The sequence below is a fragment of the Arvicanthis niloticus genome, chromosome 6 (genome assembly GCF_011762505.2).
Source record: "Arvicanthis niloticus isolate mArvNil1 chromosome 6, mArvNil1.pat.X, whole genome shotgun sequence".
NCBI lineage: Eukaryota > Metazoa > Chordata > Mammalia > Rodentia > Muridae > Arvicanthis > Arvicanthis niloticus.
In genome coordinates this window covers 975,827-989,185 of record NC_047663.1, presented here as the reverse complement: position 1 = coordinate 989,185, position 13,359 = coordinate 975,827, and the positions used below count along the sequence as shown (strand labels likewise).

The 13,359-nt window shown below is 45.9% G+C and overlaps 1 protein-coding gene across 1 annotated transcript in view; it reads left to right on the top strand.

The window, feature by feature from the left end:
• Tbcd (tubulin folding cofactor D) overlaps positions 1 to 13,359 on the top strand; it is a 168,648-nt gene that overhangs the window by 38,779 nt on the left and 116,510 nt on the right. The window contains exons 8-12 of the mRNA XM_034508080.2: positions 3,584 to 3,629; positions 4,807 to 4,939; positions 7,676 to 7,818; positions 9,839 to 9,899; positions 10,960 to 11,034. Coding sequence (XP_034363971.1) covers positions 3,584 to 3,629; positions 4,807 to 4,939; positions 7,676 to 7,818; positions 9,839 to 9,899; positions 10,960 to 11,034 — 458 coding nt within the window. The remainder of the gene's footprint in view (positions 1 to 3,583; positions 3,630 to 4,806; positions 4,940 to 7,675; positions 7,819 to 9,838; positions 9,900 to 10,959; positions 11,035 to 13,359) is intronic.

The following is a 13,359-nucleotide window of genomic DNA, read 5'->3' as shown; positions in this document are numbered from 1 at the left end:
AAAAAAGTTGTTCCTCACACATGGCAGTTCTGATTTTGGTTTGCTTTGGAATTATAGGTGTTTTGAGTTCATAATGTTTTAAGCATGGCTGCCATTGCCTGCTTCATGACTTGTGGTCTGTGCTCCTGGATGCTCTATGGATAGGCACAGAGCCTCATGTGGATTGCAGCAGACCTGTGTGATGCTTTTCCTGGCACTGTACAGCTGGGGAGGTGACTCAGTAAAGTGCCTCTGACTTACTGCCGTCTGTAGTTGGTGGTACAGTGTTTCATGGTTTTTAAAAAATTGGGAACATTCGTTTTAGTAATTTTTTTTGTAAGTGAAAGACAATCAGTGTTAGGAGCCATGCTGCGTTTGCTGAAGTAGCTATACGCTCGCCATTAGAAGATGGCGCTGGCTTCCTGTTCCTGGTTCTTCTTGGCCTTGGTGTCTGCAGCTGTGCGCACGCGTAGGTGCGAATTTTCCCGCTGATAGTACTATCAGTGGATATGTAAATGAGACCCCAGTCTGTAAGCCAATGAGGACAGATCATGTCTCTTTGATAGTATATAAGTCAGTACATTCTGGGGCTTGGGGTCCTTCCTTTGTTCTCCATCTTGCATCCTTCTAACTAAAAGAGCTGTAACAATAAAAGACGCTGTCAGAAGAATCTTGAATGTGACGTGCTCCTTATCGGCGAGGTAGCGTGTCGCAAATCAGGGTTTTGACTGTTACTTTGAAAACTGATTGGAACCTGAATGGTTTTTATAAAAATAGGAAGCCTTGTAATGTCCAGATATATTTGGAATATAGATATTCTGGCCCATTTTAAGTTTTCTTGTTTTCGTAAGTTGTCTTTTGTTTAAGATGGCCCTGATTTTTTCCACCCATGACTAAGAAAAGGATCAAGGGCAGCTGTGTGCCTGGTTGGGAGGTGGGTACATCCCTGAAGGGGTGCTTTGGTGGGACTCTGGGATGTGCTAGCCCTGTAAGGTGCATTGAGGCCAGGCCTATGGTTGCTCCTTGGATTTTGTCCTGCCTTGCTTTTCTAGCCAGGGTTTGCTTTAAAGAGAATATGTGGTCCCTAGAGCCTATGGGGGTGGGTTCTATGGAGTTAAAGGACACACATCAGTTTAGAGGTGAAAGTTGATTATGCATGTGAAGTTTGACCTTAACTTTTAAAAAACTTAATGTTTTTATTGATTATTTGGAAATTTCATATAGTGTACCCAAATCTCATTCACATCCCAGTCCTTCCAGGTCCCCCAACCTCCCACCCCCTTATGACTTCCCCTTTTAAACAAAGAGGGAAAAAAAAAGAAGAATACCAAGTCCAATCTGTGTTGCCCACATACTCACTGGAGCATGTTGATGTAACTTTTTAAAAGGGAAAAGTGCCTAACTTCTGTATTTTCACCCTTGAGCTTCTGATCTGAGTCTGAACTAATTGAGGTCACAGTTTGCAAACCTGGACTGGCTTGGGGCTACCCAGCCTCTGCTCCAGATGGTCAGGGTAGCCACCAGGCTATGCTCTTTCCTCTCACTCCTGGTGCCAGACCAGCTCCAAGGTTACAGTGTATAGTGTTTGTATTATGGTGGATTGTGTGTGTGGGGAGGAGGAGGGAGAACACTCCTTTCTGCTCAGCTGCTTCTCTTCACGGGCAGCTCAGTGAGGTAGCTATAGCGAGTGGGAAGGTGCAGAGCCCAGGGGCCCACTGATGGGTTCCTATGGCCTGCCAAACCAAAGTGTCACTTGGTGGCACCTCTTTGAGACCTCTACAGGTTTATAAGGGAGCAGTGGTAGGGTCCAGAGAATTCTTTTTCTATGAACTGAAGTTCACTGAGCATTTTGGGAATGACTTTCCAAACTATGACATGGTGTTTCCAAAGTGACTAAGTCCTGGCTTGCCGTTCACTCACGCTGAGTATGTTGAAATGATGCAGTCAGTGCCATTGGGTCTGGGATGATCACCCAAGGGCGAGGGTTGAGTTGGTAGAAAGAAAAGTGGTAAAAAGAGAAGGAATATAGTATGGTTTCTGCTAAGGGGCTGTGACTGCCAGCATTTTGAGGCTGTGGTTGGTTAATCTCAGTTCCCAGATGGGAGCTGAAGCAGTTGGGTTGCTTTATCCTGCCCAGTAAGACAGAGGCCTGCCACTGCTCTAGTGCCTGGCGCAGCTCATACTTCAGGACCCTCGTTTGACAGAGTTTAGAGGTTGTGCCTTGCGGTGTCCCACCTTTCAGATGAGGCTCCCCATCATCACTACTTGTTCTGAGGGTGTCCTCCTGAGCACCTTGGGGTTTGGGGAGCCAACAGGCAGCACAGACTTCTGTGGGTTCTCTTAATAGGCACTGGGCAGTACTGGGATTGTGTGTGTGTGTCCGTGTGCGTGTGCGTGTGTGTGTGTGTGTTGGGGGACTAACAGGAAGCTCCAATGCAGATGACTAGATACCGACAGGACCTGATTTTGCATTTGGTGCATATGTATATATGTGTTCTTTTATTTCATTACATGTGTTAATGTCAATTTAAAATGCTTATGATTTGTGTGTTAATGTTTTACTTGCCTGTTTGTTTCTTGAGACAGGGTTCTTCCTATGTAGCTCTGGTTACATTGGAACTTGCTGTGTAGACCAGGGTGGCTTTGAACTAGTGGTGATTCTCCTGTCTCTGTGTCTCAAGTGCTAGGGTTATAGGCATGTGCCACCACGCGTGTCTGTGCTTGTGTTTATCCTGTTTGTAAATGTTTGGGACCAGTGTGGTACCAGTGTTCTAGTGAAAGAGAACTGTTGTTCCAGTGAGAAGAACCAGAATTCTAGTGAGGACCAGTGTTTCAGTGAGAGCCACTGTTCTAGTGGAAGAGAACTAGTGTTCTTTTTAAAAAAATTTATATATGTATATGTATATTCATGTGTATGTGGTATGTATGTGTGTGAATATGGGTGCATGCTAGTCACAATGCATGTGTGGATGTCAAGATCAAGTTCCAGGAGTTGAGAGAAACATCACTATGACTGAAGGAGGGCCAGCGTGCTAGTGAGGACCAGTGTTTTAGCACACCAGTGAGAGAGAATTAGTTCTAGTGAAGATCAGACAGTGTTTTTGGCTGCTGACCTCCAAATGCATTCATAGTACAGAGACTGCATGATGTGCAGCTACCATCACAGGGAGGGAGAGCTCGGGAGGAACCAGATCCAGTGGTAAACTGTGGCAGGGGGTGGAAGTCAGTTCTGTGAGAGTTGAGGAGGGTGAGACCCTCCTCCTGGGTTGATAAGGTAGTGAGGGAGAAGGCCTCTCACTTTTGTGTGGATCCTTTGATCTGCAGCTCTTGAGACTTTCCCACCTCTCTCCAGTTCAGTCTGCACACTACAGGTTCGGATCTAGGCTCCTCAGAGGACCAGATGCTATTGATGTGCTCTTGCTATGAGGTGACCTGACAGAAGATCTCTTTTCTAGACTCTCCTTTATTATCATGACCTGAATTTTTTTCGCCTAGTGTCTGTTGGTATATGCTCAGCAAAATTCTGGAAGATGTGATGAGTTTGTTCTGATAACTTGTATATATTTTAAACTTAAAATGTACTTAAAACATGCTGTTTTTTCAGGCTCAAATATTTAAGCATGGAAAACGTGAAGACTGTCTACCCTACGGTAAGACTAATTTGAAGGAGAGTGTTTGCGCTGTGAGTGTGTGGGTGTATAGTCAAGTGTGCTTTTGCTCTAACATTTAACTCAGGTGTGAGAACCTGTAGCTTTGTGTACTGGGACACTGTCATAGTTCTGTGACTTTCTGTTTTGTGTTCTTTAATATATCTTTGATAAACTATTCTACCTATTTGAGATATAGAAAATTTCTGAGATCTGGGTTTTGCAACACTCCAAGTGCCCCAGCTTAATCCTGGAGGGGCCTGGTAACAGTAAGCATGGCCGTAGGTCACCTGGGAGCCCACGGCAGCGTTGTTTTCCCATTGCTCTATTTCCCCAACATCATCCTGTCGCCTCTCACCCCTCCAGTTCATTTCTTCTTCACACTCTCACTGTTTCATTCCCTTCTTACCTCGTTCTCTGTAACCTGTTACCTCATCTTCTCCCCATCCTCTCCTTCCCTCTTATTACCACATCCTCTCCTTCCTCCCCACTGCCTCACCTTCTTCCCCACTGCCTCACCTTCCTCCTCTATCACCTTATATTCTCTTTCCATTACTTCATTCCCTCTTTATAGAGGGATTTCTTGGACCTTTCAGAGGAAGAATAATGAATAAGAGAATAGGCCTAGCGTAGGCTATCACCCAGCTAGCTCATCCTTGTCCATGTCCCATCTGAGACCTAGCCCTATGCTCCTACCCTAGGCTCTTATCCTAGGTGTGTCCAAAATGTCATTATCATACTCTTCTGCCACACTTTAGTCCCCTGAATGCCTTTGTAGCCCAGGGTCTCATGTAAGAGGTCTCATTATGCTCCCTTGGGCTCAGTCTCCTGCCCCGCACTGCCTCCATCCCAGCACAGTGCTGAGTGAGCAGTCCACGAGTAAAACACGCTCCAGAAGCCCTAGTTCACTTGAATGATCTCCTTTGCCCACACTTGTCCCTGTGTCTCTCAGGCCTTGCATCAGGCTTACAGCAAGATGGCTTCCCCTTTGCTCTGGGCCGTTTCTACTTTTTGCAGCATGGTGAAGACAATAAGTAGGCTTCACGATAGCTGTTCTTAACAGATAACCTGAGGAGAAAAGGGTCTTGTGGCCAGGGCTCAGGGGATTAGTGTGTTTCAGGGATGCATGCATGCAGCATGCAGGATCTTGACACGTTAAGTCGCATGTTCTTATCTGCAGCCAACACTGTGCTCCAGTGCCTTGATGGATGCAGACTCCCTGAGAGCAATCACACCTTGCTGCGGAAGCTTGGTGTGAAGCTTGTCCAGAGGCTGGGGTTGACTTTCCTGAAGCCAAAGGTGGCCAAGTGGAGGTAAGTTAGGCTTGGGGCTTTGCATTTTTCTCATGAGGAGAGGACTGTGTGGACTGAACAGCAAACATTGTCTTCTGCTTTGCTTTTTCCTTTGGTGCCCGAGTGTTTCTGGTTTCGAAGGGAGTGGTTTTCCTCTTGGCTATTTTCTGACTCAGTGTCTTCAGTTAGAGTGGCTGAAGCTAGATCGGAGATGGAGAAGCTTGCTCTGCCTTTTCCTCAGGTGCTGCTCAGTTGCACCTACAAGTGGTTGGTTCTGGCTCTTGGGGAAAAAGCTTTCTGTTCTGTCGTCTCTCAGAAAACATGGCTCACTGTTGAAGGTTAATTCAGAAACATCACAAACAGAAGTGTCTTTTCTTGCTGGTGGACACAGACTCTTCTAATATCCTCACAGTATAGGCTTTTTTCCCCTTTGAGACAGAGCCTTGCTGTGTAGCTCAGGGTAGCTTTGAGTTTACACTCCTGCCTCAGTCTTAAGTGCTGGATTCTAGGCATGTGCCATCATGTCTGGAAGGTGCTGCTGCTGTTGCTGTTATTGCTATTAATACTATTCTTGTGGTGCTGGAGCTAAAACCCAGGGCTTAATGCAAGTGTTGTACTATTGAGCTGCATTCAATTATTAATGTGTGTGATTTGGGAAGAATTATTTAAGTTTAGTTAAAATGTTTTCCAGTGTGTAGTGAACTCCAAAGAAGTATGCTATGATTTAGAGATGTCTTACTGAAATATCCCTCACATGCATACTTCAGTCTAGGTTGTTCTGTAGGCTACATTCTAGTGATCTGTACTCAAAACATTGTGGAAATTTTCCAGAGAAACAAAACTAACAGGATGTGTACACTGTGGAAGGAAGCCAGTGAAACCCAAGACCTGGAGGGTAGAAGGCATCTGGAGACTCAGGAGACTGAGCTGGTCAGAGGCTGGCAGTGGGAGAGGGAGCCTTTGCCCAGGCTATTGGCTGATTGGACAAGACTTGTCTATACTAGAGCTGGTTTACATACTCACCAGATGTGTTCAGTTAATGTTCACAGGTACTAGGAACCTTAATTTAAGAAGGAAAAAAATAATTTAGTCTGTATTTTTCATCACATATAATAATGTAATTATTAATAGAATTATGTTTTGGTAGGCATGCTGACACACACTCCTAATCCTAGCTCTCTGTGAGTCAGGAGGAAAGTTCAAGGCTGGCCTCTTCTATGTGGTGAATTCTAGGTCTACTAGAGCTATATAAGAAGACTCTGTTGTTCAAAAAAAAAAAAAAAAAAAAAAAAAAAAAAAAAAAACAATTCAAACCAAAACATGACTGAATTTTTGTCTTGTTTTGTTTGAGACAGTCTCTCTATGTAGCCCTGGCTATCCTGGAACCTGGTTTGTAGAGTAGGCTAGCCTTGAACTCACAGAGTTCCCCCTGACTCTGCCTTCCCAGTGCTGGTATCAAAGGGATGAGCAACCATGGCTGGCTAACGACTGAATTTTAAATTCACCTTCTTCCTATTTGTTTTCTCTTCCATTTTTTTCTTTTTTCTTTCAGTATTTTCCCTCCCCACTTTTGCAGGGAAAGGGTCTCGTTTACATAACCCAGACTGGCCTTGAATTTGCTGTTCAGATGACCTTGAACTCCTGATTTTCCTGCCTTCATCTGAAGTGCATCACCACGCCCAGTTTCCCTTTTTATTTCTTTTATTTCTAGGTTCTCGTTAGATCTCTTAGGCTGCTTTCTAGAGGATTTTCCCGTTGCAGGTGGTGCAGTTTGGTCCTCATAGGGTGTGAGTGCTGGGTGCATCCACTTTCCTGTCCGTTCTTGGCTTCAGTTTATTTCAGCTTTTTTCTCTGGGGTGCAGCCGTCCTCTGTGGTGACCCGACCTTCCCTGAGCTCTGAGTTCTCCACGCAGCTTCCCCTGAGCTTCCTGCTCCTATCTTGTGCTTTCTCATTGTGAGGGTTACTCAGGATGTGAGGGAGACTGGGTGTGGGTTTTGTGTTCTTTCTCAGTAGTGACCTATGTAGCACTTCAGGTGTGAACGCTTGCACTTTTGTGCTGTGCTTTTGCTGCAGTCCTGACAGTGTCTGTGGGGTAGAGGTAAAGGTAGTGCACATGATTTTCTGTTGGGGAGGGAAGCACCCTGTCTTGGTCCATGTGGGGCCCGCCGCAGGGTAGAGAGCCAGGCAGAAGCTACCTGCCTCTTTTGAATTCACTTTGGAGGTAAGCTTTGGTTACTCTGTATGCTGACTCTTAGGAGGGAGTTGCTTGGTCAAGGCTAGTGGTCCAGACTTGGGTCAAGGTGGTGGTGCAGTGGTGACCATGAGCCACATTTTCATTGGCTATTCTTTTCTTGTTCCCAGGCAAGTGGGAGATCTATTCAGAGCTGCAGTTGGCCTACAGGTTAAAAAAAAAAAGAAATGGGTCCTCTGGTCTGGGCTGAGGCCAGAGAGCCAAGCAGGTGGAGAAGGCAGCCACTTGCTTGTGAACAAGGGTGAGGCTCTGGTATCTTTCATGTGCACCTATGGCCAGGTGTTGCCATTGCCTTTTGCTATGAAGCTTTGTTGTAGAAGGCTCTTCAGAATTAGGGCATGCATCTGGCCTAGGTTGGCTTTCTTTGAGGTTTGCATGGATTGAGATTTCCGCAGGCATCATGTATGATTCTGAGGAATGGTAAGTTGATGATACCAGTTATCAAAAATTTTATTTTTAGGACCAGGTTGAACCTACCAACTTGAGATGGTTTTGTTCTGCATAGGTATCAGCGTGGCTGTCGGTCTTTGGCTGCTAACCTGCAGCTCTGTGCCCCGGGTAAGAGTGAACAGAAGCTGCTGTCTGATAGTTTGACTTCTGATGGTGATGAAGACTATGATGTCCCAGAGGGGGTGGAAACTGTGATAGGTAAGTGGAGCCTACAGCAGATACATGCACGCCTCCCTGCACAGTACAGCCTGCCTTTCTCTCTGGTTACCTTCTGATACTTCACCTAGCACATGGTCACTCACTGACCTCCTGGACACCTGCTCTAGCAGTGCCAGCTCTCCACTGTCTCTTCACCACTCCTCATTGCCTTTAGGCAACCTGACTTTAAGTTGTTCTCCTGGGTGTCTTCAGGGAAACAGTGTTCCCAGGGACATGGGCTTGGAACATGGGACTCATGTCTCCTGCCTCCATATTCTTGTCTTGTGTAAGCATGCTTTCCTTAGGCATGGTCTCCATACTGATCAGGACCCAGTGTCTGTTCCCAGGCAGCCCTTCACTGTGCCCACCCTCACGCTCACTTGCTCTTCCTTCACTCTTCCTGCTTTCCTGCCTCCTGTAAACCTCCACTTCCTGTGAGGATCCTGGCTGGGAGGACGAAGCTGGCTGACCATCTCTTGCTGTGTTCAGCCCACTCGTGCTTTTCCCGCAGACTTGCCTGTACTGCGTCTACACCCTCTCCTTGACTACAGTGCTGTGCTGTTGCTCACGTGTCCAGCACTCACCATACAGTTGGTCTTTTCTTTGACCCCTGATGCTTCCTGGGATTCTCTTCCTTGGCTGCTGTGGTGCAGCAGATAGTGAGTTGCTCTAAGCCACCTTGTGTTCCATAGGCCAGGCCGAGTGCTCTGCTCCTTGCGCTGCATAGGCCAGGCCGAGTGCTCTGCTCCTTGCGTTCCATAGGCCCAGGCCGAGTGCTCCGCTCCTTGCGCTCCATAGGCCCAGGCCGAGTGCTCCGCTCCTTGTGTTCCATAGGCCCAGGCCGAGTGCTCCGCTCCTTTTCTCTTGTTGCCTACCTGCCTTAGGCCCGTTGTTTTACACTCCTGGGTCTGGTGACTTGTTTCTTCCCACCCAACCCTTTAGCTATTTATCTGTGTCAGTTCTTCTGGGGTTTGTCCTCTGGCCAACATTGGGACCATACTGGGCTTGCAGGGTTGTGTGACCTGGGATAACCTAACGGCCTCTGTGCTACAACCCCCCTCCCCCATGTTTATCTGTAGAGGCCTTCTCAAATGTTTGTTTCCTTTGATCCCCCCTTCCATTGGCTTACAGGGGCCTTTACCTGGGGAAGCATCTGTTTCCTGCTGATTGTCCTATTGGGTTGGCTTCACTTGTTAGAAAGTGGCAGAAATGCCCTTTTCTGTGATTAAAAACAGTCATTGTAATTAAATTTAAGGTCCAACATTGAAGAGATAGCTCAGCTGTTTACAACACTTGTTGGTTTGGTTCTCAGCACCTATCAGATAGCTCCCAGTCATCTATAACCCAGGTTCCAGGGGATCTGACCCCTCTTTTGATGTCTGCAGGTACCAGTCATGCACATGGTATATATACATACATGCAGGCAATATACTTATACATGTAGGATAACATTTATCTTCTTGGATATGGACAGTAAGACCTCTTGGGCATGCAGAAGGTAAAGGGACCAAACTTGACAACTCCTGGGTTTGATTCCTGGGATTTATGTGGTAGAGGGAGAGAGCCAGTTCCTAGAAGTTATCCTCTAGCCCCACATTCATACAGTAGCATGCCCACAGCATACCCATTCCTCCACTACTGTGAAAAAAAGTACAATAAAGACTCTTATTCTTTATAGAAAGGGTCTCACTGTGTAGCTCTGGCTGGCCTGGTAGATCAGGCTGGCCTGAAAAGCAATTAAAATCTGCTTGCCTTTGCCTCCTGAGTGTTGGGATTTCCAAAGTGCCTTTGTTGAAGTCCTCCAGCATCGGCTTCTCAGGCACTGAGGTTATGAGCATGTGTAACCTATGAGAAAATGAAGTTCTCTCAGCACAGTGTGTCCTCTGGGATCCATAGAATACACAGTTCCACAGTGCATTCCTACATTGCGAGGTGCAGGATTGCTGGGATAGTCCGTATAGAAGCAAGAGGATTAAGATTTTATGTAGGCTGATGGTTCTTTGTGTCCTGGTTCTTGCAGAGCAGCTGCTGGTTGGGTTGAAGGACAAGGACACTGTGGTGCGGTGGTCTGCAGCGAAAGGGTACGTATGGATGCCCTGGGTGCTGAGTGCCAGAGGTGAGGGGCAGCTGGGTCTCAGTCAGTGTTGATTCCTTAAAAAAAGTCTTCATTCCTTAAAAAACTTTACATGGGTTTTGAGAGTTGTAAATACTTTGTAGATTTTCAAATGATAGAACTATTGTTTTATATAATGTACACTTGAAGATAATTATTGGCTGTGTATATGCCTTTAATCCCAGCACTTGGGAGGCAGAGACAGACAGATTATTATGAGTTCACAGACAGCTGGTTCTATGCAGGAGGTTCCAGGCCAGCAGAGCTACATAGTGAGATCTTGCCTCAAACAAACACCAAAAAACAAAAACAAAACAAAACAAAACAAAAAAACCAAGCCAAATCAAACCAAACCAAACCACTCAAAAACCCAAAAATTAAAAAAAAAAATACTAAGGTTAAATTTTAGGCTTCCTAAAGTGGTGTGAGGCCAATATTAGTAATAGTTGATTAACACAAGTTAGATGTTTAGGTTGTTGAAGTGGCTTCGTGTGGTGGTCGTAAAGTGAGGCAGTGCAGCTTCTTGCTTACAGGTCTCCCTGGCATCACCGATGTAAAGCTCTTCATAAGCTGAAGTGGGCTGCCACAGGAACTTGTATCTATGCCAACCCTAGATGTATTTTGGCCCAAAGTCAGGCCTGCTGGGAGGGATAGACCAGCACATGCATAGTGAGACAGGCTGGAATGATCCTTCTCTTGGGCCTGGCTTCAGGCCTCTGGCTTCCCTCTGTGCAGGGCCTGGGCTATCCTTTGTGGAAGTGGGACAGTCTAGGTACGAGAGTGGCCAAGGTTGGAGCTTGCAGCATCTATCTAGAAGTACTTGGGGGCTCTTATCACTGACGGGATCAGGGTCCACATTACTGTGCAGAAAAGTGACCACGTACCCTATCCACATGCCCAAGGAATCACCTGACCCGTTCTGAGCGTGGTTGCTGGGCAGTATTCGAGGCTTGCCCTGCTCTAGGTTAGTAGGGAACTTTCTCAAGGTGCTGGTGTGCAGCTGATGGACTGTTGCTTCTCTTTTTCAGAATTGGCAGGATGGCTGGAAGGCTTCCTAGAGAGTTGGCAGATGACGTGGTGGGGTCTGTGTTGGACTGTTTCAGGTGGGTAATCACCGCAAAGGCAGACCTGTAGCTTTTGGTTCTTGTGTATTATTATATATTCTTTAAATTGAGCTATTTATCAGAACCCCAAAGCCTAATTTTTTCTTGTTAAGTTAAACTTGACAGTTTGTTATCTGATATGTTGTTTTCAACATCATTATATAGCTAAAACCTTTAGAAAGAGATGAAGTCAGTGTTGAACCCATGCAAATGTAGGCCTTCATTGTCCAGTGAAGGCTTTGGGCCTGTACTATGAGTAGCAGAGCTTCTTAAGATGAAGGAATTTTCTGGATGCATGCTTTATTGCTACTAGCCCCAGTGGCTACTGAGACCCTTGATTAACTGAGGCCTGGATTCCGAGTTGTACTATAATGAACTGAAGTTTAGCCTTTCTGGACTTGCTGAGTGTGTGGGGAAATGGTATGTGTGTGATGGTATACATTCAGTTTGTATGACCATTTGTTGGCTGGACCATTCTGAGCCTGCTGTTCTGTGTGACTGTTACTGGCTGGTGGGAAGTCTGTTTTCAGCACTGTGAGCGCTCCAGCACTTGGTCCTCGTGTCTTTAGAGATGGCCCACCAGCAGCCCAAAGTACACATCCTTCTGAATTGGGCCTTTCATATTGCCTCAGGCTGCTTAGTGACAGTTTGCAGTTTAGAGGAGATGGTGCGTCAGAGACTGTTTTCAAATGGGGACGGACAATATGCAGCAGAAGTACTAGCAGGAAACATTCTTATTGAGGCTGCTTTGTGGAGTGTGAAGAGAAGACGATGTGTGCAGCTGCTTTTCTCAAGGTTCTGTGGGTTTGTTTTAGACCTAGTCCCTGGAGCTGCTCCTGGAAGTCATGGGATGGATGGGTTGGTGATGCTCTTCCTGGGCTTTGTGCTGGCAGATTTAGGAAGGGCTGGGATTCCATCATTTTCAAGTCTTCCCTGAGTTTCAAGCACTGTTTTTACCATCCCCCTTTAGGGTATTTCTGCACATTCCCTCTGGTCACTTAGAACTTTTTATCCAGGTACCCCCTCTTCCCCCACTTTTTTCTACATTTTCTTGCCTCCAGTTTCTTTGGCATCCTGAGCACATTCTCTTTGGAGTGCTGCAGGGTTCTAGTGTAGACAGTTTCTCCAGACTGTGTTGTTTTCTCCTGGCTTGTAGTCTTGGTTTAATTTTGGACCCTAGCTCATTTAAGCTTCTTATGGGTCTGTTGCTTTAATAGATAGCAGATACAAAAGTATATCCTGGTTTTGTGCCTGTGTTCTGGAGAGAGGAGAGGGTGTTGCTGCTTTTGAATCCTTAGTCCAACATGGAGCAAGCATGCTGATGGAAGGATCAGAACGTTGGGTCTGTGTAGAGGCCTAAGTCTCTCAGCCTCTTCCTTCAGCCCACTGATAGCATTTCAGCATTCTATGCTTTCTCTCTCTGGATTCCTAGGCTTGGGAGCCTAGGCTTAGAGCTGAGATAATGGCTTGCTCTTAGCACTTGGCCACAGTTTCTTACTATGCCCCTGTCATATCAAAAGCTGGGCTTTATCAGACATGAGTCTGTAGTGGTGATAGGAACTTTCCAGGTATACCTGTCTGAAGACACAATGACACTCTTGTAGTTTAGAAATGATATATTTGAGTCATTGTTGTGTTGATACTGTATCAAGTTCACTATGATGATGAATCTTCATGAAAAGTGTGAGGAAGCATCTCTGTCCATTTGAAATCCTGAGGGACATAAAGATTTGGAAATGGAAAAAAGAATATTTGGAAATGGAACCAGATACCAGTACTTGAGCAATAGAGGTAGGAGGATCAAGAGTTCAAGGCCAGCCTCAACTACATAGTGAGCATAGTAAGCTTGAGGCCATCCTGGGCTACAGGAGACTCTGTCTCAACTGATAAAACAAACCCTCCAAGATTTGAAATGATCTCATAGCCTCTGAAGCAGATACCTGGTAAGACACCTGGCACTTTAAAAAAATTGTAATTATGAGTGAGTCATAACAGTTGTGGTGAGTGGGAGGACAGCTGTATCTGACAGGAAGGCCTGTGCTGCCCATCTTGAATGCATCAGTGACTTCTTCCTCACGTAATAGTTGGTGTGCAAAGTGGCTGTTGGCCGTACAGTTTAGTGTTGATTTTCCTACACATTTCTTTACTGTCAAATGAATTCAGCCAGAATAGTAAAAGCTTGCCATTTGATTTGCTTTTCTATAATGTGCATTTCTACGTGTTTATGTTGGCAACAAAATACAGAAACCTCAGAGCAGCCCTGACCAGTCTGAGAACAGTCACTCACATTGTAATAGGCCACACCCCGAAGAGAACTTTTGAGTA